Genomic DNA, 19763 nt, shown 5'->3' with positions numbered 1-19763 from the left:
AGGATGCTTAGGATGTTGCTTTTAAAGATCTTAAGTTTGTTTTGTTAACCACATTGGACTTGAGACTTGGAAATATAGCACTTGCTTAACCTATGCTGGATTCTATTTCAAACACAGTCACCAGTACTGGGAGTGATACTGTCTAGATTAGTCCACTTATTGACTGTTTTTAAGGCTTCACCTTCCAAGTACAGAAAATCATTGTAGGTAAATTTAATTTTCATAACTTCCATCTTTGATTTAGTAATAAGACCTGTTTGCTTGGCAGAACTTGCAAGACCATCTGTCTTTGGCTGTCTATCTTCAGCTGTCTTATTTAGAAGACAGATGTCATCTGCAAAGTCTAAATCTCCAAGCTCGCCATTTATCCATGCAGTGCTCATTTCCATACTGTGACAATCAGTCACTTAAATTCAATAGCAACTCCAAACAAGATGAGGGACAAGGTATTACTTTGTCTGAGACCAATGTTAACATTAAACCAGTCTGTTAGCTCCTGGTTTATCTTTGCTTCACACTGAGTGTTTTGATGCAAGTTTTAAATAATTTTGATGATTTTGTTGGAGACTCATAGATAGATTCATACTATTTACTATGGTGGTTCTCTAGCTACACTATCAAATGTTTTTTTGGAAATCTACAAAATCAGGCTATTTCTTAACCACTTCTACAAATAATCCCCTTCTGTTTGCACCATTGCCATGAATCTCCTTCTTGGGGACTGAAGTCCTGCAGTTATCCTGACCTAGGAGAGGTTATACACTGAATTGTGGACCCAATTTTAATTAAATGACTTTGCATTCTGATTGCCCACAATCCTCTACTTATCACCTCAGACCTCTTGCTTGGACTAGTCCTGACAAATCCATATTTAACCAAGTAAGTAAGCTATTTCCCATTTGTACCCCTAAGACCTCTCTGTTTTCTCATCTTCCATAGGTTTTAAAGGAGCATAGCCAGCAGTTTCTTGTTGGTAACCAATTTAGCTGGGCGGATGTCCATCTGCTTGAGGCCATTTTAATGGCAGAAGAGTGCAAGCCTGATATACTCTCCCCATTCCCGCAGTTACAGGTAACTGAATCGCCTGATCTCACCAAGGAACATACACTTATATTCAGACTCTGTTGCCCAATGTAAAGTATTGATGTTTAAGTCCTTGGAGCCACTGCAGCACTTGAGCTCTCATTATTCGCAGTGGTAGATGCTGTGGAAAGAGTCGAGCTGCTCAGGACATTTTCAGCAAAAAAACCCCCTGCATTGAAGCCAAAATGCTTAAGAGAGACGTTTCAATTTTGATGAAGACGGTTTTTTAGAGGGAGACACTCTCATGCACTGGCCTGGGGTGTGGAAGACCCAGGTTCAAGTTGCTCTGACCAACTCAAAGCAGAGCAAGGACTTGAACCTGGGTCTTCTAGGTCCTAGGCTGGTGCCCAAATCACCATGCTGTCACATGCTGTTGCTCCCCAAATTGAAAACAGACATTATCACAATTTCATTTGTGTGAACACCTTAGAAAGGTTACAATCTGGAACAAAACAAATTTTGAAACCTTGAAAGTCGCCACAAAAATGTACGCTCATCCTCTGGCCAGCTCTAGAACTGACCTCTTCTGGAAATCTGGCCACAAATAGCTACCAATTGTTTTGTTTTGTGTGTTTTTTTGCTCATGCAAATTTTTTGTTAAATACATTGTGAATTTTAATCTATGAAGTTGAATGTCATTTCCTTAATCTGAAAGGCTTTTTACTGCTTCTTCTTTTAGGCTTTTAAAGGAAGAATAAGCAACATCCCCACAATTAAGAAATTCTTGCAGCCTGGTAGCCAAAGGAAATCACCAGCAGATGACAAGCACGTTGCACAGGTGAAGAAAATATTCAACATCTAATCACTATGTGGTTACTAAAAATCACTGCACCAACAGTATAGTAGCTCAGCCATGCTCAATATAGCTGTAAACTTCACATAACTCAAACATTTAATGACCTGAGCTATACAGGAAGTCAGATTAGATGATAGTGGGCTCTTCTTGGCTTTAGTCTGTGAAACTGGATTTTGAAAGTTTTTAGCAAGACATGTTAAATGCTAGCATGCAGAAACATAACACTTTAAAAATGTCACTGCAATAGCTATAACTAGATTACAACGTATTGTAGATTAGGGTAACTTGTTAAATAATTTTGTAATTGGAAGATACATTTACTTGAAATAAAACACTCATTGCTTTCTGTTGGAGCTCATTTATTAATAACACATGTAGGTTAGTATGCACAGCTGTACCTCTTGAAGTGCTTTAGAAAAGTGGGTGTGCCCGATCCCTGATTCCCTCTCCATTTTCCTACCCGCTGGACCATGCTACCTCCATTAGTATTTCATGGCAGTTGGATTTTGATCACACTGGTGCTCCCAATGACCTTGAAAGCTTTTAATACCTTTTCTGCTGCATGAAGTACTTCCCATACACAAGGAAATATGCTGAGTTCAGAACTCTACAGTAATTGGTATTTTATAAGCAGAAAGGAAAAACCATTTTAATCTCTGAAGTTTTCAAAATTTGGGTTAAACTCTCATTTTAAATGTTTTGTTTGCAAATATGCCAAACTAATTAAATACAACACATGATTGAGTAGCAAAGGGAGCTGGCAGATGTTTATGCTCTTCTTTTACCACATTTCCAGCCCATTATGAGGCAACTCGAAGGGGAGATGAGTGACTGGAGGAACAGCCAGCCATGCTGCATATCATCCTTGACTCCTCACCTTGCCAAGGTGGGCAAGGGGAGGATGTTACTGTTTCCCAATGAGCTCAGTTCCCCACTGCTAGGCCATTTTGAAGAGATGGTGGGTGGAGGGAGAGATGTGATGGCTGCTGGCCTCTGAAGTTTTAGTGTCACCTTATAACACCAATATCCCTTGAAGAGGGAAGAAGCCAGTGCACGTGTCTGGTCAGTTGATCTCCAATTAAGCTTAAGAGGGCACCTGGGGCAGATGAGGGCTGTCTGAACACAGGAGAAACAGAAGGTACAGAAGAGTTGCCCTGAGAAAACCTGCAGAAAGCTATGCAGCCCCTCCCTGGAAGGAGGAAGGAATGGGCAGGAAGCAGCAGAGAGCAAAGCCTGCTGAGCTTCCTGAACCAGAGGACCATGGCCTGAGAGTGCTGCAGTCGGAGAGCAGCCAAGGGAGATGCCTGCTGATTCTGAGTGGGAGAGCTGAAGCCAGAGGGGGCTGAAAGCTGAGGGGAGGCATAATGAGATATGCCAGTGCGACACCTGGACATGAGTGTGGGGAGAGATGCTGGAGCTTTCCTTTGTAATAAACTAACCCTGCAAGGGCTATTCCTACTCAGGTTGTTTGGACTATTTCTGGGAACCCTAAGGCAGGTGCACAGGTTATGCTGTGACCTGACACTGGAGAGCAGTTGCTACAAGAGGAGATTTCCCTGGGCCTGACAAGAATCAATCATTAATGGGTGTAAAGCCATTTAGACAAGCCCAAAGTGCACTCAGTATCCTTTCAGCAACTACACTTGAGCCTTGGCTAATTTCAATAAGTTCCAGTCTGCCAATGACCTCTTTAATGAGGACAGGGAACATAAAGGGGTTGGTTTTATTTCTTTGTTTTATTTCTTTCTTTATTTTCTTTATTTCTTTTATTTCTTTTCAAGAGGGTTAGATCTGACTGATTACTTTGCTACACTGTTTCCTCTGCATATACAGGAGGGCAGCTAAATATACCATGTAAATAAAATGAAAAAACAAGGACTTTGGGGAGGGGGCTGCTAGCTCCTCTTGCTACTCCAAGGACTAACTTTGTAGCTGTACAAGAGACAAATCTTGTTGATAGACTATAGGCTAGATCCCTAGAGGAATTTAACACCTTTAAACCTCCCCAAAAGCTGCTGCCTAATGCTGGAGGTGCCCTAAATTTCTGCTGGCAAAGTCCTCTAGGTGCCCATTGCTGGATAACACCTAAGCCCTAGGGGGATTCTCAAACTACATCTTCCCTGCCTATATATTCAGATCATCTTCCCAAAACACACCCATGAACAACCTAACTGGGAATGGGTGTGGGTAGTAAGAACCAGTGATCATGACATTCTCCTGGGATGTGGGTGACCTTTTTTGGAGCAGGGACTAGAATCCAGTTCTCCAGTATCCTAGCCCCTGGGTATTATGGGCTGAATCTTGATCTCCCTGTTGAAGTTGTTCCACTCTGTATCAATAAATTTTCACTGGGTCAGAGAGAGAGATGGACACTGTATCCTGGTGGTCAGGGCACTCCCCTGGGTTGTGGGAGACCCAACTTCAAGTCCTTGCCCCAAAGCAGGCAGAAGTGGGATTTGAAAACAAGGATCTTAGAGACCTAGTAGCTACAATGGGCTGGAGGTTAGGGTGACTGGCATGTGTGTTTTTTTGAGAAATGGCTGACCTGACTTAGGCTCCTAGTTGCAGGAGAGAATGCACAGCTCTGAGTATTGCATGGAAACAAGCAACACCTTAAACCCTTTTCATCCACTGTTCTAATCCAGGGGTTCATCAAACTTCATTACACCGCAACCCGCTTCTGACAATAAAAATTACTACATGACCCCAGCAGGGAAGACCAAAGCCTGAGCCCACCCAAGCCCCCTCCGCCTTAGGGATGGGGTCCAAAGCGGAAGACCAAGGGCCTCAGCACCAGGCACGAGGCCTGTACCTTGAGTGTTAGAGGGCTTTCCCTTCACCTCCTCCCCTGGTTCCTGTCATGCAGACAAAAAACAGAAGACCAGAAGTGCTGGCAATGCGATGTTTATTGGGTTTAGTTGTAAGCAAGCATATCCATAGCTCTTCAAGCCCGCAGAGTCTGTTTCTCAGTGTTCCATTCCCAGCTCTGATGCTGCAAAGCATTTACATAGCATCCCCCTTCCCAGCTCTGATGCTACAGAGCCTTGCCTGTGTCTCTGTTCCTCATTCCCACCTCCTCCTCCTTAGCAGGCCCAAATGTACGTGCAATGCCACCCCTTACAACTTACGGTCATGTTCCATTTTGAAGGGTCATGAGTCTGGGGTGGGAGGGAGGTCTTCCTCCCACCTCTTTTGAATCCCATGGGAGGGGTAAGGAGTGAGGTTGTGTACTGGCCAAGGCCAGGCTTTTCTTGTTTATGTCTGCCCCTTGCTCCCCACAACACACATCCTCCCTTGCCCTTCCCAGCTGGTTGCTTGACCTTGCCTTGAGATAGGAGTTGAGGCAGTCTAAAAGTGTGCACTCGTATATTATACTCCCACCGTGCCCAGTAACACTGTAGCTGTTCTTATCTGTTCCCATTGTACTAACAAACCCATCTGGCTAGGCAGAAGCAACACACAGTGTCTGTGTTCACAGATATTAGTCTAAGATCTAGGCAAGTCTAAGCCAGCCCTGGCAAACCCATTCAAATGGGGTTGGGACCCACAGTTTGAGAACTGCTGTTTAACCACATTAAACGAAAAAACACAGTGGTACTAATTATAAAGTCTTCTCAACCAATCTTTCTGAGGAACAGGAGTTCTGCCTTCCTTCCCCTTCCCAGGAACCCCTACTGCATGTGGCGAAGAGGGAGGCACAGTGTTACTGGCACCTCCTCAAATGTTCAAGAAACAAGTAGCAAAGTTGCCCTATGAAGAGCTAGGACAAGGCCAGTCAGTCATCCCTTGAAGCTACAGGGAGAGCTGCAGCCCTCGCTGATCAGCCAGAAGCCAACTACAGTTAGCTGCTGGAAATATCCAGATGCTGGTGCGGGAGTGTTATTGTAAAGAGGTGAAGTGAATCCCTGTGCAGCTCCACTCAATTCTGAGAGTCAGCTTCATATCACAACTGCAAACTGGGCATGTTTTGTTTGGAAGTGAGATTTTTAGGACCCAATCCTGCAAAACATTCAGCATTCTTCAACTTCCATTCATTTCAATAGAAGTTGAGGGCACCTTACTGAATTGGACCCTTAGTAGGTAAAGTGTACACAGCTACCAATCAAAACTCACAGGTGACACTACAAATAATGGTTTCTGGAGTTTGTTGGTCAACATGAAAGATTAAAAGAGAAACTGCTTTAAATGTTCCATCTTTTATTTGATTACTGGTAACAATTTATACATTCTCCATCCAGTGGAAGAAGATATTTACATGTTTGGAAACAAAATATATTCCAGTGCAATATGGAGCAGAAGCATATACCCTCATCTGTTAGTGATTTTGATAAAACACAGTGCATTACATGATCAATATTGACAAGACTTTAGTTTGCATGTTATGTCGAGCTTCTATTGATTACTTGATATTAGAAGCTTCCAAGATTATGGTTTAATACTATACCCCTTTTTAGTTTAGTGACACATCCAAACATAGCTCAAGTTTCAAAGGGGCAGAACATTTCTAACATCCACTGATTTCTTTGTGGTGCTATGCCCCCTCAGCACCTCTGGAAAAAAAAAATCCAGCCAATAAATTGCTTAAATGAAAACAATGATACAAACTATCAAAAACCTTCTTGTTTAATTGAAAAAGCTTTCAACATATGAAAGAACTTTGAGGAATTAAATTTCAGATGTATTTGTTAACTTTTACAGTGAAAAAAAACCACAAAAACCAGACAGACATACTTCAAGTACAAATAGCTTGTCTGCTTGTTGAAGGGAAATGATCCTCCTACTTCAGTCCTTAGTTGCTGTTGTCTCTTACAGCAGCAGAAAAACCAATCTCAAAATCATCAAAAGGCTGCATCAAAACACAGAACAAAAGTAAAAAACACAAAGTTTGGGTATGAACAATCAAATAGCATAAAGCCCATTCCTGAATTTGCTATTGGGTACAAATGAAAGAATCTGGAGCCTAAAATCTGTTAAAATACCTCTGGAATCTGGTTCTCCATTGCATTTACCAATTGTATACCAGCATACCTTGGAAGATGTCAGTGAAATTACACCAATATAACACTAGTGAGAATCGGGACTTACGGGTTCTAAAAAGTGCAATCTTCTAGATCTTTTGGGCCTGATTCTCCTGTCACCTATAATTGTGTGAATGGAGTTATATCAGAGGTGGGCAAACTATGGCTCGCGGGACCATCCTGCCTGGCCCCTGAGCTCCCGGACAGAGAGGCTAGCCCCCGGCCCCACCCCCACTGTTCCCGCTGCCCTGCAGCTCGCCATGCCGCCAGTGCTCTGGGCGGCGGGGCTGAGCTCCTGCCAGGCAGTGCAGCGGCATGACTAGCTCTGGCATGGTCAGGGGGCGGGGAGGGGATTGGATAAGGGGCAGAGGACAGGGAATGGTTGGATGGGGTGGAGAGGTGGTGGTCAGGGAACGGGGGGTGTTGGATGGGGGTGTGGATAGGGGTCGGGGCAGTCAGGGGACGAGGAGCGGGGGGGGTTGATTGGCGGGTTGGACAGGTGGTGGGATCCCAGGGGGCGGTTAGGGGCGGGGGTCCCGGGAGGGGGCTGTCAAGGGACAAGGAGCGTTGGATGGGTCGGGGGTTCTGAGGGGAGCAGTCAGGGGGTGGGAAGTGGAAGGGGGCAGATAGGGGCCGGGGCCAGGCTGTTTGGGGAGGCACAGCCTTCCCTACCCGGCCCTCCATACAGTTTTGTACCCCCGATGTGGCCCTCGGGCCAAAAAGTTTGCTCACCCCTGAGTTATATGAATATAATTAAGGTATACATGATTGGAGACACCACTCTTCTAAGTTTTGATCCATTAGAGGGAGAGATTTTGAAAACAAAAATACTGAATTGCTTTTCCAGTGTGTTCTAGGTTTCAAAGTTACCAGAATTCTTTCGCATGTTTTAATGATTTCCAGACAAAGTGCTCATGTCCAGGCATAAAGTTCATGTTCTAACTGAAATAGTCTTCACAGTGTTTCAATAAATACAGTAAAAGGCACAGTCCAACACAGAGTTGCTACAAGGAAGATTTAATTAAGAGTGGTGTGAAACGCTTAAGTATCTTTTAACCCTATATGGGTTAAAACAGAGTATTTGGCTGCGTCTGCACTTGGAAATGGAGCCGTTGTTTACAACAGTTAGTTGAAATGATGCTGAACATGGTTTCACCTTATCTACACTTGCAGTTGCACTACTTCACTTGCAAAGTTTGCTGATAACAGTTGCCAGCAATGGTTCCATTTTGAAACACAGTCTTAGTCTTGACTTGCACTCTGGGTAGCCCCAGTGAATTCAGAGCAGAATTTCATCCAGTATGTTTAGTTTTAGTAGTGAGCTGGTTTAGCCGTACAAAGAGTTCTGTACTAGATGTTAATGAAGACACCATAATTAATCTAAGGGGATTGTTTTATTCATGGCCTGCATGCATGAAATGCAGTTATTGTCAGAAGAGTGACACGAGACTTCCATATTTATTCTCTCAGTGACAACATATCCAATTTCTTTTTACAAGTTAAAAAGATATTTCTAAGTATCTTCCCTACAAATTCAGCCTAGGACCTGAATATCGACCCGAATACTTTCTGCATCTTACATCACTTGACAATACTTTAGCTCCGCCAGAAGTTAAGGGTTTGTGGCAGGAATTACTGGGTGAAATTCTGTGGCTTGTGTTATGATCATAATATTTACTTGGGGCCTTAAAATTTATGAATCCCTACTGAAGATTCTACCATGAGAACCGAGCTGACAGTTTGGTTGATGCGTATCTTTGTTAGCCATGCACAGACACTATACCTGCGAGAAAGGAGGATATTTTTTATTCTATTGCATGCACCATCAATGAAAGTTCTCACAGCTAAATCATTCAATAAGGATGATGTAAAATGTAGGAAAAAATTGATTTGCACGTTCATCTTGCAGTATGAACAGTTAGAAAAACAATTTACCTGCAAACTGAAAAATGTTTTGCGAGATGGAGTCACAGAGAATAAGTCTGGAATTACTATGGAACCAAATTAGGGAATAAATATGGAAATTGTTCTTTATATGTAAGAATAAAGAACAGCAGCAGAGAATGAAACAGTTGAGTCATCATATGCAGTAATACTGGCCAAAATTTTCAAACCTGGCTACCTAAATCAAGACAACTAAATAAAAGTAGCCTTATTTTCAACGCACCTACATCTTCCATGGACTACAGTGAAATTTGCTCAGAACTTCTGAAAAGCCAGGCCATTTTTCTTTAGGTCACTGAATATGAACTTAAGAGCCCAAATTTAAGTACTCCTGTTTGAAAACTTTGGCACATAATTACCTCACATACTTTTTAAGGCCTTCATCAATACACACTGATACCTAACTGTTAGTATCCTCTTTTCTGAGGCTCCCAATTACTATCAGATGTGCATTTTTTGTGGACAGCTGTCTACTGGAAACTGGACTTCATGGTCATTTCATTTAGTCCATCTAACAATCACTGGATAGTAACAACTTCAATCACCAAGTTCTTGGATTGGATGTCAACTGGCTACCATTTGAAATAGGCTGAAATCATTGCAGCAGGAACTGAACATAAATATACACACCTACCTTAAACCAGCTATTAGTCCACCCGGAATTAGTTTCTTGGATCTCTTGAACCTCATTCCCATTACAATGGTCAAAATAAAAGCTGAAACTGTAACAGACAAATCAACACCACATTTACTGTTTTCCCCAACACTATTCATCAGTGGAATTTTCAAGATTGTGGTTACTTATCAAAGGACTACCAAATACACTTTTCACTACCTTCTGCTGTGAAACTTTATGTGATAGAACTCTCCCTGGTCTAACAGCATATTGCACCAAGCTACATGTTTGGCCTAACGGATAAAGCATCAGACTAGAACTCAGGAGACCTGGGTTCTTGTCCTGGCTCAGTCACTAGATTGTTAGTTAACACTTGGCAATTCCTTGTGCCTCAGTTTCCCCATCTGTAAAATGGGGGTAATGATGCTTACCTCCTTTGTCGAGTATTTTGAGATCTAGAGATGGAACAACTGTGCACTGTTAATTTAACCTACAGTCCCCAAAATCTTTCAAATACAGTATTCTGATTTTCTCAGCTGTAAGTAACATTTCTAAATATAGAAACATGCAGAATCTTACTTTGCAGACACTCGTAACACTGTCAAACAATGTGAATTATTCCGCTACATTTGCGTGCAAAGAGCAATTAGGAGAGTTGTATAAGCCACTACACATTGTACCAGTTGACTGACACTGCCTCACAAATCCCCGCATCATATAGCTCCTTTCCCAACCCCCAGTTTCAGGAACCTATAAATGCTAAGGCTAATCTCTGCTTTCAATAAAAAAAAGTTAAGTCTTTTAGTTGCAAAGTTTGCCTTGAAAATATAAACAGCTGCTTGTCACATATTTTCCCTAAAGAACATTGCTATTGATGTGGCCTATGACATGGCCCCAGGCTCTTTGGTTCACGGGGGGGGGGCAGACCTGACACCAATTCTTGGCTGTGAGAGGCAGTGCCATCTGAGTTGCCACTAATGGCATCAGGGGAGCCAAAAGTTCCAGCCCAGCTAGTTCCTCTGACATTGGCCAATGCCACACATTGGCCTAAAAGAGATGGGATAGCTCAGTAGTGTGACAGGGTATCTGATGCAGTGTAATACAGGTTCTAACCCCAACTCCAACACTGGCATAATTAAGGCTACTGTGGGAATCATACAATGCTCCTACCACTCTTTCCCCATCTGTAAAATGGAAATGCCAATGAATCCTTAACTGTCCATCATAGGGGTTTTTGATACATTAGTAGAATGCTATATGAATGGAAAGATTCACCAGAAAATACAGACAGCTATTTGGGAGGGTGGGGGGAGATGAAGAACTATCACTTGAAATAATTTTTAAGTGTCGGCAAGAACATGGGTCTCACCATAGGCAGCAGGCCTCTACTTCTCCTGCAGCTGGCAGTGAAGCTAAATTCCTCCTCTTTTATTATGGAGCAACCCAAAGTATCCCTTTCCAGAACCCACAAGCCAGCCCTATGCACAGCAGTGTAGTCACAGTGGACAAGAATTTGCTTGGGAAGGGAGCATAAACTTATTCTTTAGGCTCATCCCACAATACTAAGACAAGTTCTGACAGCTACACACAGATCATAAAATTCCACTCACTGAGCAATGAAGCAAAAGTGATTTCTAATCACCGCTTTTCTTTTATGCTCCCATAATCTGACCTCAGGCATGTGCCTCGGCAAAAACAAGACTGCTCCATCTCATGACCTTCGCCTGTAGCCCTGAATATACTTACCACCATTCCAGGTTAAAAAGTGTGCCCATTTCATAAGGGCTCTACTGACCAGGCACCCGTGCCTGGATTATTCAAGAATGCTGAGACACCTTGGGTCCAATTTTCATAGGTGCTGAGCATCCCCAGCTCCCAGTGAAGCCAATGGGAGCTGTAGGCACTCAGCCACCTAAGAAAAATCAGGCTTCAGGCGTCTCAAATTCGGCACTCAAAAACGATGGACTATTTCTGAATATTTAGGCCTAAATTCTCACAACTGCTCCAGTCATAGAAATCTGAATTCAAGAGTTCAAGGAAATCAGAACATAGTATACAATGTATTTATAAAAACACTGAAGATGGAAACTCATGTTCTCTGTCAGCTCTGTGTTCTTGTGAAATCAGGCCCAGTAACCAGCCTGCCTGACTCACGAAGGACATCTCCCCCCCAACCCCTCCATAGTCTCTGCTTGAACCAAAACCAATCAGAAGAAAGAGACTTACAAAAAGCAATGAGAAGGTAGCGAAAGACACACCTAAACCCCTCTGGAACAAGGGTGACAGGATTAAGGCAACTCCCCTAGCCTCAATTGCATCGAGAATAGAACAGGGAGGCATCTCTATTAGCATACAGAATAGAGAACAGAGATTCGAAGGTAAGAACTGCACTGAACTCTGGGACCAGAAAAGCAGGGAAGCACTGCATGATGGGGTATCTCTCCTCCAGATGTTAATGAACCCACGCCTGCACACACCCAGCTCAGTAGTTATTAGACGAATTCTTGTAATAAATCCTTTATTGGTATCCAAAATACTGAAGCTGCCTACTTGCATTGTGAGCTCCCTCGAAGAAACACCACCCAGAGCCAGGAATGATCAGTTCCTATTATCCAGCCTGAACAAACAACATTGGTATACTCCCTTGAGCCACCAGTTTACCCATAAACAAATCTAGTGTTCTCCTTTGAACCATCGTCATTTCCCTACAAAAACCCCTACCCACGCTCAAATAAGGGTTCTGATGCCTGGATCCAAAATCTGCATCAGTTCTATTGGGACTTCATCTTCTCCTCACTGACTGTGCTGGGGGCTCTGCCTGTCTCCAGAACTCTGGACCCTCAGCTACCACCACCACCTGGGAACCCTGACCGGTTCAAGCTTCACAGAGTGGTGAGAACCCAATTCTCTCTCTCTGCTGGGTTTTTTTGTTTTTGTTTTCTATTCATAGATTCATAGATATTAAGGTCAGAAGGGACCATTATGATCATCTAGTCTGACCTCCTGCACAATGCAGGCCACAGAATCTCACCCACCCACTCCTGCGATAAACCTCTCACCTATGTCTAAGCTATTGAAGTCCTCAAATCATGATTTAAAGACTTCAAGGAGCAGAGAATCCTCCAGCAAGTGACCCATGCCCCATGCTACAGAGAAAGGCGAAAACCCCCAGGGCCTTTTCCAATCTGCCCTGGAGAAAAATTCCTTCCCGACCCCAAATATGGCGATCAGCTGAACCCTGAGCATATGGGCAAGATTCACCAACCAGATACCCAGGAAAGAATTCTCTGTAATAACTCAGATCCCACCCCATCTAACATTCCATCACAGGCCATTGGGCCGATTTACCAGGAATATTTAAAGATCAATTAATTGCCAAAATCATATTATCCCATCATACCATCTCCTCCATAAACTTATTGAGTTTAATCTTAAAGCCAGATAGGTCTTTTGCCCCCACTGCTTCCCTTGGAAGGCTATTCCAAAACTTCACTCCTCTGATGGTTACAAACCTTCGTCTAATTTCAAGTCTAAACTTCCCAATGACCAATTTATATCCATTTGTTCTTTTATCCACATTGGTACTGAGCTTAAATAATTCCTCTCCCTCTCCGGTATTTATCCCTCTGATATATTTATAGAGAGCAATCATATCTCCCCTCAACCTTCTTTTAGTTAGGCTAAACCAGCCAAACTCCTTGAGTCTCCTTCTAGGTATAGCTTTCTAACCCTGACTTGTGTGATCAGTTATAGTTTTCTAAACCTGACTTTTGTAATGAAATTTAAGAAATTTAAGATAGATTTAATACTGTAACTGTTTTGTTTGTTTGGCTCTCCTTGTATGGTTATTACTTGGCAATAAATAACTTTTATGATTAAGCTGGTTGCTTCCCCCCCACCACAACGTGTGGCATATGAGGGTGTCAGCCTGGAAGTGCTGTTCGACCCAGCCTGCTGAGTCCAGGGACATAAGGGGTCAGCTTGGGAGTGCTGATTGACCCAGTCCGCTCAGATGCGCTCTGTTAATGTATGTGTGTGTGTGTTCAACTGGTTCTGGGACAGGAGGAACCCAGCTCTGGGAAACCTAGGTCCTTGCAGGAGAGCTCCATTGGGAGAGAACTTGCAGCAGGGAGAAGTAGAGCTCTGGATGAAAACACAAGCAGTACATTGATAGAATTACAGAATACCCCACCCCAAAGAGTTACCCTCATAAATGAACATACCCCAAAGTAACGGGCAAATCTGGTAACACACGCCTTTCGTGTTTGTATGGTATAATTTCCCATACATGTAAAAAGTAGGAGTGCTACTATCCTGGTTTCCTAGCAAAGCATTACCCAGGGGTAGGCAACCTATGGCACGTGTGCCAAAGCGGCACGCGAGCTGATTTTCAGTGGCACTCACAATGCCCGGGTCCTGGCCACCAGTCCGGGGGGCTCTGCATTTTAATTTAACTTTAAATGAAGCTTCTTAAACATTTTCCCTTATCTACTTTACATACAACAATAGTTTAGTTATATATTATAGACTTATATAAAGAGACCTTCTAAAAACGTTAAAATGTATTGCTGTCATGCGAAACCTTAAATTAGAGTGAATAAACAAAGACTCGGCACACCACTTCTGAAAGGCTGCCGACCCCTGCATTACCATTTAGTATAGGATACCCTTGTTACAATCAGAGTTGGAGATGGAGATAGTTGTGACTATTGTTTTTTAGGCCTAGATCCTGTAAAAACTTATGCACATGCTTAGCTTTATCAGACCTAATCATCTTATTGAGCTCCAGAGTCACTAGGGCTGTTGCCATGCACAAAGTTAAACATGCATGTAGGTTTTTGCAGGCTCAGACCTTTGCAAGCAGTCAAAAACAATTTTTTTAAAAAAAATCTAACAGTAGAAGAGAGTTTTTAAAATACACCTCTACCCCAGTATAACGTGACCTGATATAACACAAATTCGGATATAATGCGGTAAAGCAGCGCTCCGAGGGGGCGGGGCTGCGCGCTCCAGTGGATCAAAGCAAGTTCGATGTAATGCAGTTTCACCTATAACGCGCTAAGATTTTTTGGCTCCCGAGGACAGCGTTATATCAGGGTAGAGGTGTATATGTAAAGAGAACATTTACCTGTCTGCAGCATTGTTGTAGCCTTGTTAGTTCCAGGATATGAGACAAGATAGGTGAGCTAACCCTTAATTGCCCACTTCATTTTAAGTGGCCTCCTGCAGCATGTGCAGCTTAGAAACTCTGGTTACCTTCCCCAGACTTGAAGAAGAACTCTGTGGAGCTTGAAAGCTTGTACCGTCCACCAACAGAAGTTGGTCGAACATCTGTCATATCCTATTACCTGTATTTTGTATGTATAAAGCCTCCAACTTTAAAAGACTAAATTGAAACAAAGTGTCTAACTAGTTAAACTGTCAGGAAGACTGAGGTGTCATACGATGCAAAAAATTAAACAGAATATGTATTTTGAACAGTCTTTCATTAATGTAAAAGTCTATTTTAAAACTGTACACATTTTAATACTTACAAAATGATATCTTCACATCTCTGGAGTCATGTGTTACACAATACGCTCCATAACCAGACACCAAACCAAAGAAGAGACCAGCAACCAAAGAGACTATACTTCCTGCAGCAAACCATTTAAAGGAATATGAAAATGAAAACGTGAGGAACAACTGAAAAAAATAGACTACAGAATACCTTATTATTATTATTAGACAATTTACTGTATACTTTGCTGCTACAACTAAAATCTGAGATGAACTGGAGTTTTCCCACATTTTGGCTACGAATTACTCTGGAAAAGAATAATTTTTACTATGTAATTTTCAAAGAGTAGGTCTTGTATAACAGCCTGATAAGTCTGGCCAAGTTGACAAGGAGAAGGGCAAATACAAAGAAGAAACCATTGAAAAGATGCAAGAATAGAATGGTCTCCTGTGTGTCACCCATTAAAAGAACTGCTAAAATGAAAATAAATAAATAAATAAATAAATAAATAAAAGTCCCAATGCTGGGTATTGTGAAGTCCATACACCAGATTCTCTATTGAGTTCTGTTTTAGGGTATGTCTACACTAGAAACACTACGGCGCTGTGCCTATTTAGGGTAGACACTTACTACAGAGACAAAAGGGATTCTTCCATCACTACAGAACAGTGATCCCCAAACCTTTTACCTCGTGCCGCCCCTTACCCCGTCCATACTCCCACCTGGGGCAGGGAGCAGGGCCGCGGCTCCAGGAGGGGAGGGACGTGGACAGGGGTAAGGGGGCCAATGCCGGGACCACAGCTGGGTGAGGGAGCGGAGCCCTGGGTGCCCACGCTGCTTCCTGCAGCTCCCATTGGCTGGGAATGGCGAACCGCGGCCACTGGGAGCTGCAGGCAGCCGTGCCTGTGGACAGTCAACGTAAACAAACTGTCTCACGGCCCACCAGCGGATTACCCTGATGGGCCGCAGGTTGCCCACCACTTATCTAGACAGCAGATGCAGTAATTCTTTCCTGACTTGATCTGAACTACTTGTCAGGATCTGACTCGTAGCCATTTACACTAGCATGAAGTGGATTTAAAATACCATCATTCTGGTTTAGGAGCAATTTATCCCCTTTGCATTGGTGTAAATGACTTCACAAGGTGTAAGGCAGTAGAGAATCAATCCCTCCATTTCCAAATCCTGCCACCCCCACATTTACCTTTGCGAGTATATCCTACAACACCGCCAAGAGCCACCACTGCCGCATAACAAAAACCAATCCAGTCAATAGCCATGATCACAACTCTAAAAAAGACAACAAATTGCAACAATGAAGGACAAATTCTGCTTTAAAAATAGTTTTCCTGTTTAGGATTATGAAGTGCTATCCATGAGGATCCCAAACAATAATAAATAATAAGTTACAAGTTTCAGTATTGTGGCAATATTCAAAATGTGCTTAAACTGGCTGACCCACCGACAACAATTCCAGGCCCCACAGCTGAACAGTCAATGGGCCCCTGGTCCTCCTGATGTGTGAGCAGCGCTGCGCTGCTGGCCCTGCCAGAGACAACTAGCGGGAGGGACACAAATGGGGGCACCAGCTAAGAAGGGGGACACGTGACACCCCCCCGTGACCCCTCCTGCATGACCTCCCATGTGACTTCTCCCCACCCTGCCCCCAGCTTGGGGCCCTCGCGCTCTCCCCGTCCTCTCCTCCCCATACCATGTTAGCTGAGCATGGTGCTCTGTCCTGCTGTGCCAGCCTGGCTCTCCCTGGCTGTTCGGCTGCTCTTCTGGTAGCCAGGCTCCGGAGCCACTCCTGGATGCTGCCCGATGCAGCACTGCAGCTGCCTGGGAGAGCTCCTGGCTGCGGCAGCAGCAGGCCACCCCCGCCCCGGGCTCAGCTTCTGGTGACTGTGGGCCAGTGACCCAGGGCTCCCCTGCCCTCCCCGGCATGCTCAGAGTTGGCTCCTGTCCCCAGAAGCTGACCCTGGGCAGGGAGAGGGCTGCCGCTGTTGCCGTTCCCTGCCTTGCCCAGGCTCAGCCTCTGGGGACAGGAGCTGACTCTGAGCATGCCAGGAAGGGCTCCAGCTCTCTCGGTCACTGTCCCTAGACAAGCTGAGCCCCCGGGGCAGCCGCTGCACTGCACTGGGCAGCGTGGCCGGAAGAAGAGAGGCTCTGGCCCTGCCTCTTCCCTTCCAGCTCTGGCCCTGTCCTTCCACTCCCCAGCTGGGGCTGGCTGCGGTCGACAAGTTGCCCAAGCGGGCATCTGGGGAGGGCAGGTGGGTGGCCGACCTTCCTGTCTCCCCACCCCAGCGTCGCCTCTGAGCCCTGCAGCCTGCCTGGGTGATTCAAAAGGGCTCAGGGCTCCTGGCCACTGCCACCACCACCACCACAGTGGCAGCAGCGGCGGCCAGGGGCCCCGGGCCCTTTTAAATCGCCCGGGACCCTGAGCAATTGTCCCCTTTGGGCAGGCCTGACTGCGTGATCTTTTTACTATAATTCTTGTTCCTTCTCACATCTTCCTAGCTGTCTATGCCCTTTTACCTTACACATTGTAGCATATCTAAAATTAGGCTCCAGTCCTTCAGAGACTTATGCGCATGAGCAAGTCCTTGCCAAGATTAGGGCCTTAGAAGCTACAGGCAGTAAACTGACTGGGGTAGGGAGCTCGCTCTCTCAGGCACAGGGAGGGGAACAAGCAATCTCTCCATGAGTAAAATGGCGACAATGATACTGACCTCCTTTTTACCACATGATATAAAAACATGTTTTGAGCTCTGCTGATGAAAAGTGCTAGTGTTATACCAGAGCTAGGTATTATTGCTGGCCTGTCCCTTCTGCAAAGTTCCTTGCACATTTTTGGGTGCTATACAAATAAGTAATATAATTCACCAAATACAGAACTACAAATAATGGAGTGTTACATTAAAAATCCAATAGTAAAAACATTAAATGTGTAAAAAAAAATCACGCAAAAGTTTGCTATTCCTATGTAGATAAAATCTCCCCCCTTCCCAACCAAAGAGCTAGCCTCCTCCTTTCTGCTCATTCCTTTCTCCATCTGCCTTGGGTTGTGTCCTGGGAAGGGAGGTTTTCTAGATCTTAAATGTTAAAAAACAAAACACAGAGTAGGCAGGGAGAGAGTTGATCAAGCACGTATTATAATTTAACCACCAACATTATGACTGCACTTATTTTGACCCTCGAGATATGCACTAGAGGCCTACAAACCCCGCAGGTAGAGACATGGTTTGAAGAGGGTACAATCTAGGGCTCCTCGTCCTGCAATGAGTTCCACACAGGCACACCTTTGCCCCAGCACAGAGCACCAAAGCTGCCAAGATCTGTCCTGTGGTCCGCCGGCCTAGAGCTCACTACCCAAAGGCCCCATCACGCCAACTCTGAAGCGGTGACTAGCTTTACAGGGTGACAAGCAGTCCCAGTTATGATCAATAACTTGGCACCAACATAGCAGGTCACTTTCCTTTTTATGTTGCATCCCATCTTCCAGCTGTAATCTGGCCTAGGCACTTCACCAAGCAGTAAGGCCAGAACTAAGTAGGAGTGAGAGGGGGTTGTTCAAGTCCAGAGGTGTTTGACCTGTCAGCACTAGAGAGGGGGACACAAGTGCGCACACTCTAGAAGGGGGTGAACCCGAAAGCAGCCCCGCTCCGCGCTGGTTAGGGTGCTCTAGTAACCACGCAGACCAATACTGCCCGCCTCAGCCTGCTGCGTAGGCCTGGCGAGACCCTGCTCTGCCCCGTGCAAACGGGGGTGTGGCCGGGGCCGCTCTCAGGCACAGCTGGGTGGTGGGAGAGGGCAGGGCGCCCCCCCCGTCCGTGCCCTCCCAGGGAATGTCAAAGCGCTGGCGCAAGGCGGGGGTCGCGCTTTGCAGACCGCGCAGGGCTGCAGCTGAGAACCCGGCTCTGGCCCCGCGGGAACGTTCACCATCGCGCGCGGGGAGTGGCGGGAGGGAGGCTCTGACCAGCGGGGGATCCCGGGGGACAAGCTGGGCACCTCTCCCCGCACACCTCGCGCTTGCCTCCGCAGGGCATTAGCAGCTGCGCGTTCATGTCCTCTCCCGAGTCCCGGCGAAGGACTGCAGCTCCCGCCGTCCCGTCCGTTCCTCTGCAGAGACACCGACACCGGCTGCCCCCAAGCCAGGCGTCCGGGCTCCTTGGTGGAAAGGGGGAAGCGCCCCTGCAGGCCGGCCGAGCCCAGGAGCCCTTTGTACCTGAACAGACCTCCCCGGCTCCAGCCTCCAACGCCCTCTGCACTCTCCTCCGCGCGCCTCCTGCTGCTGCTGAGCCGGAGCCCCTGCCTGAGGGAGGGCCCCGGGGCGTGCACCGGAGCGGCCCTGCTTACAACGCTTCCAAGCCCCGCACTTGCTTCCTCTCTGTGGACGCCGCATCGTAACACACGGGCGTGCTGCCCCCTCATGGGAAACGTAGGGTATTGCCAGGCCCACAGCACCCACGCTGCCCTACCTTTTCTTGCCTATGGCTGGTGCTTTGCCCTGCACTAAAACAGAGGCCTTAGGTGAAGAACTCTGTGCAAAAAGAACAGGTGGACTTGTGGCACCTTAGAGACTAACAAATTTATTAGATTTCAGAGTAGCAGCCGTGTTAGTCTGTATTCGTAAAAAGAAGAGGAGGACTTGTGGCACCTTAGAGACTAACAAATTTATTTGAGCATAAGCTTTCGTGAGCTACAGCTCACTGCATCGGATGCATACTGTGGAAACTGCAGAAGACATTATATACACAGAGACCATGAAACAATACCTCCTCCCACCCCACTCTCCTGCTGGTAATA

General features: G+C 45.3%; 2 protein-coding genes across 5 annotated transcripts in view; one reads left to right on the top strand and one right to left on the bottom strand.

Annotated features, from left to right (window-relative positions):
• The window catches only part of LOC144262623 (glutathione S-transferase-like), a 29587-nt gene extending 27362 nt beyond the window's left edge, over positions 1–2225 (top strand). For both annotated transcript variants that reach the window (XM_077812629.1, XM_077812630.1), the window contains 2 exons: positions 940–1071; positions 1763–2225. In XM_077812629.1, the coding sequence (XP_077668755.1) occupies positions 940–1071; positions 1763–1885 (255 nt within the window). In that variant the 3' untranslated portion in view covers positions 1886–2225. The remainder of the gene's footprint in view (positions 1–939; positions 1072–1762) is intronic.
• Positions 2226–6059: 3834 nt separating this feature from the next.
• On the bottom strand, positions 6060–19316 carry TMEM14A (transmembrane protein 14A). Of its 3 annotated transcripts, none has more exons than XM_077812632.1 (5): positions 19183–19316; positions 16162–16247; positions 14992–15093; positions 9476–9563; positions 6060–6725 (listed from the first exon to the last, which is right to left on the bottom strand). In XM_077812632.1, exons 2-5 carry the CDS (start codon positions 16235–16237, stop codon positions 6686–6688), a joined length of 306 nt encoding a protein of 101 aa, XP_077668758.1. In that variant the 5' UTR covers positions 16238–16247; positions 19183–19316; the 3' UTR covers positions 6060–6685. The 3 variants fall into 3 exon arrangements, with proteins under 3 accessions (XP_077668758.1, XP_077668760.1, XP_077668757.1); XM_077812634.1 differs by having other exon boundaries at positions 18991–19314; XM_077812631.1 differs by lacking the exon at positions 19183–19316 and adding an exon at positions 18980–19133.
• Between the last annotated feature and the right edge of the window lie 447 nt (positions 19317–19763).

Source organism: Eretmochelys imbricata, chromosome 3 (genome assembly GCF_965152235.1).
Source record: "Eretmochelys imbricata isolate rEreImb1 chromosome 3, rEreImb1.hap1, whole genome shotgun sequence".
In the NCBI taxonomy this organism is placed as follows: domain Eukaryota; kingdom Metazoa; phylum Chordata; order Testudines; family Cheloniidae; genus Eretmochelys; species Eretmochelys imbricata.
The sequence above is the reverse complement of the archived record's forward strand: the minus strand, read 5'-3'. Positions and strand labels throughout refer to the sequence as shown.

Bases quoted from the DNA above. Each gene is read 5' to 3' on its own strand.
- TMEM14A (XM_077812632.1), bottom strand. From the start codon at position 16,237: ATGGCTATTGACTGGATTGGTTTTTGTTATGCGGCAGTGGTGGCTCTT. The intron at 9,564-14,991 runs GTAAGTATTAAA...TGTCTGTTACAG, and splicing joins AGATGTGAAGATATCATTTT to TTTCAGCTTTTATTTTGACC. The intron at 6,726-9,475 runs GTAGGTGTGTAT...GTTTTGATGCAG, and splicing joins GGACTAATAGCTGGTTTAAG to CCTTTTGATGATTTTGAGAT.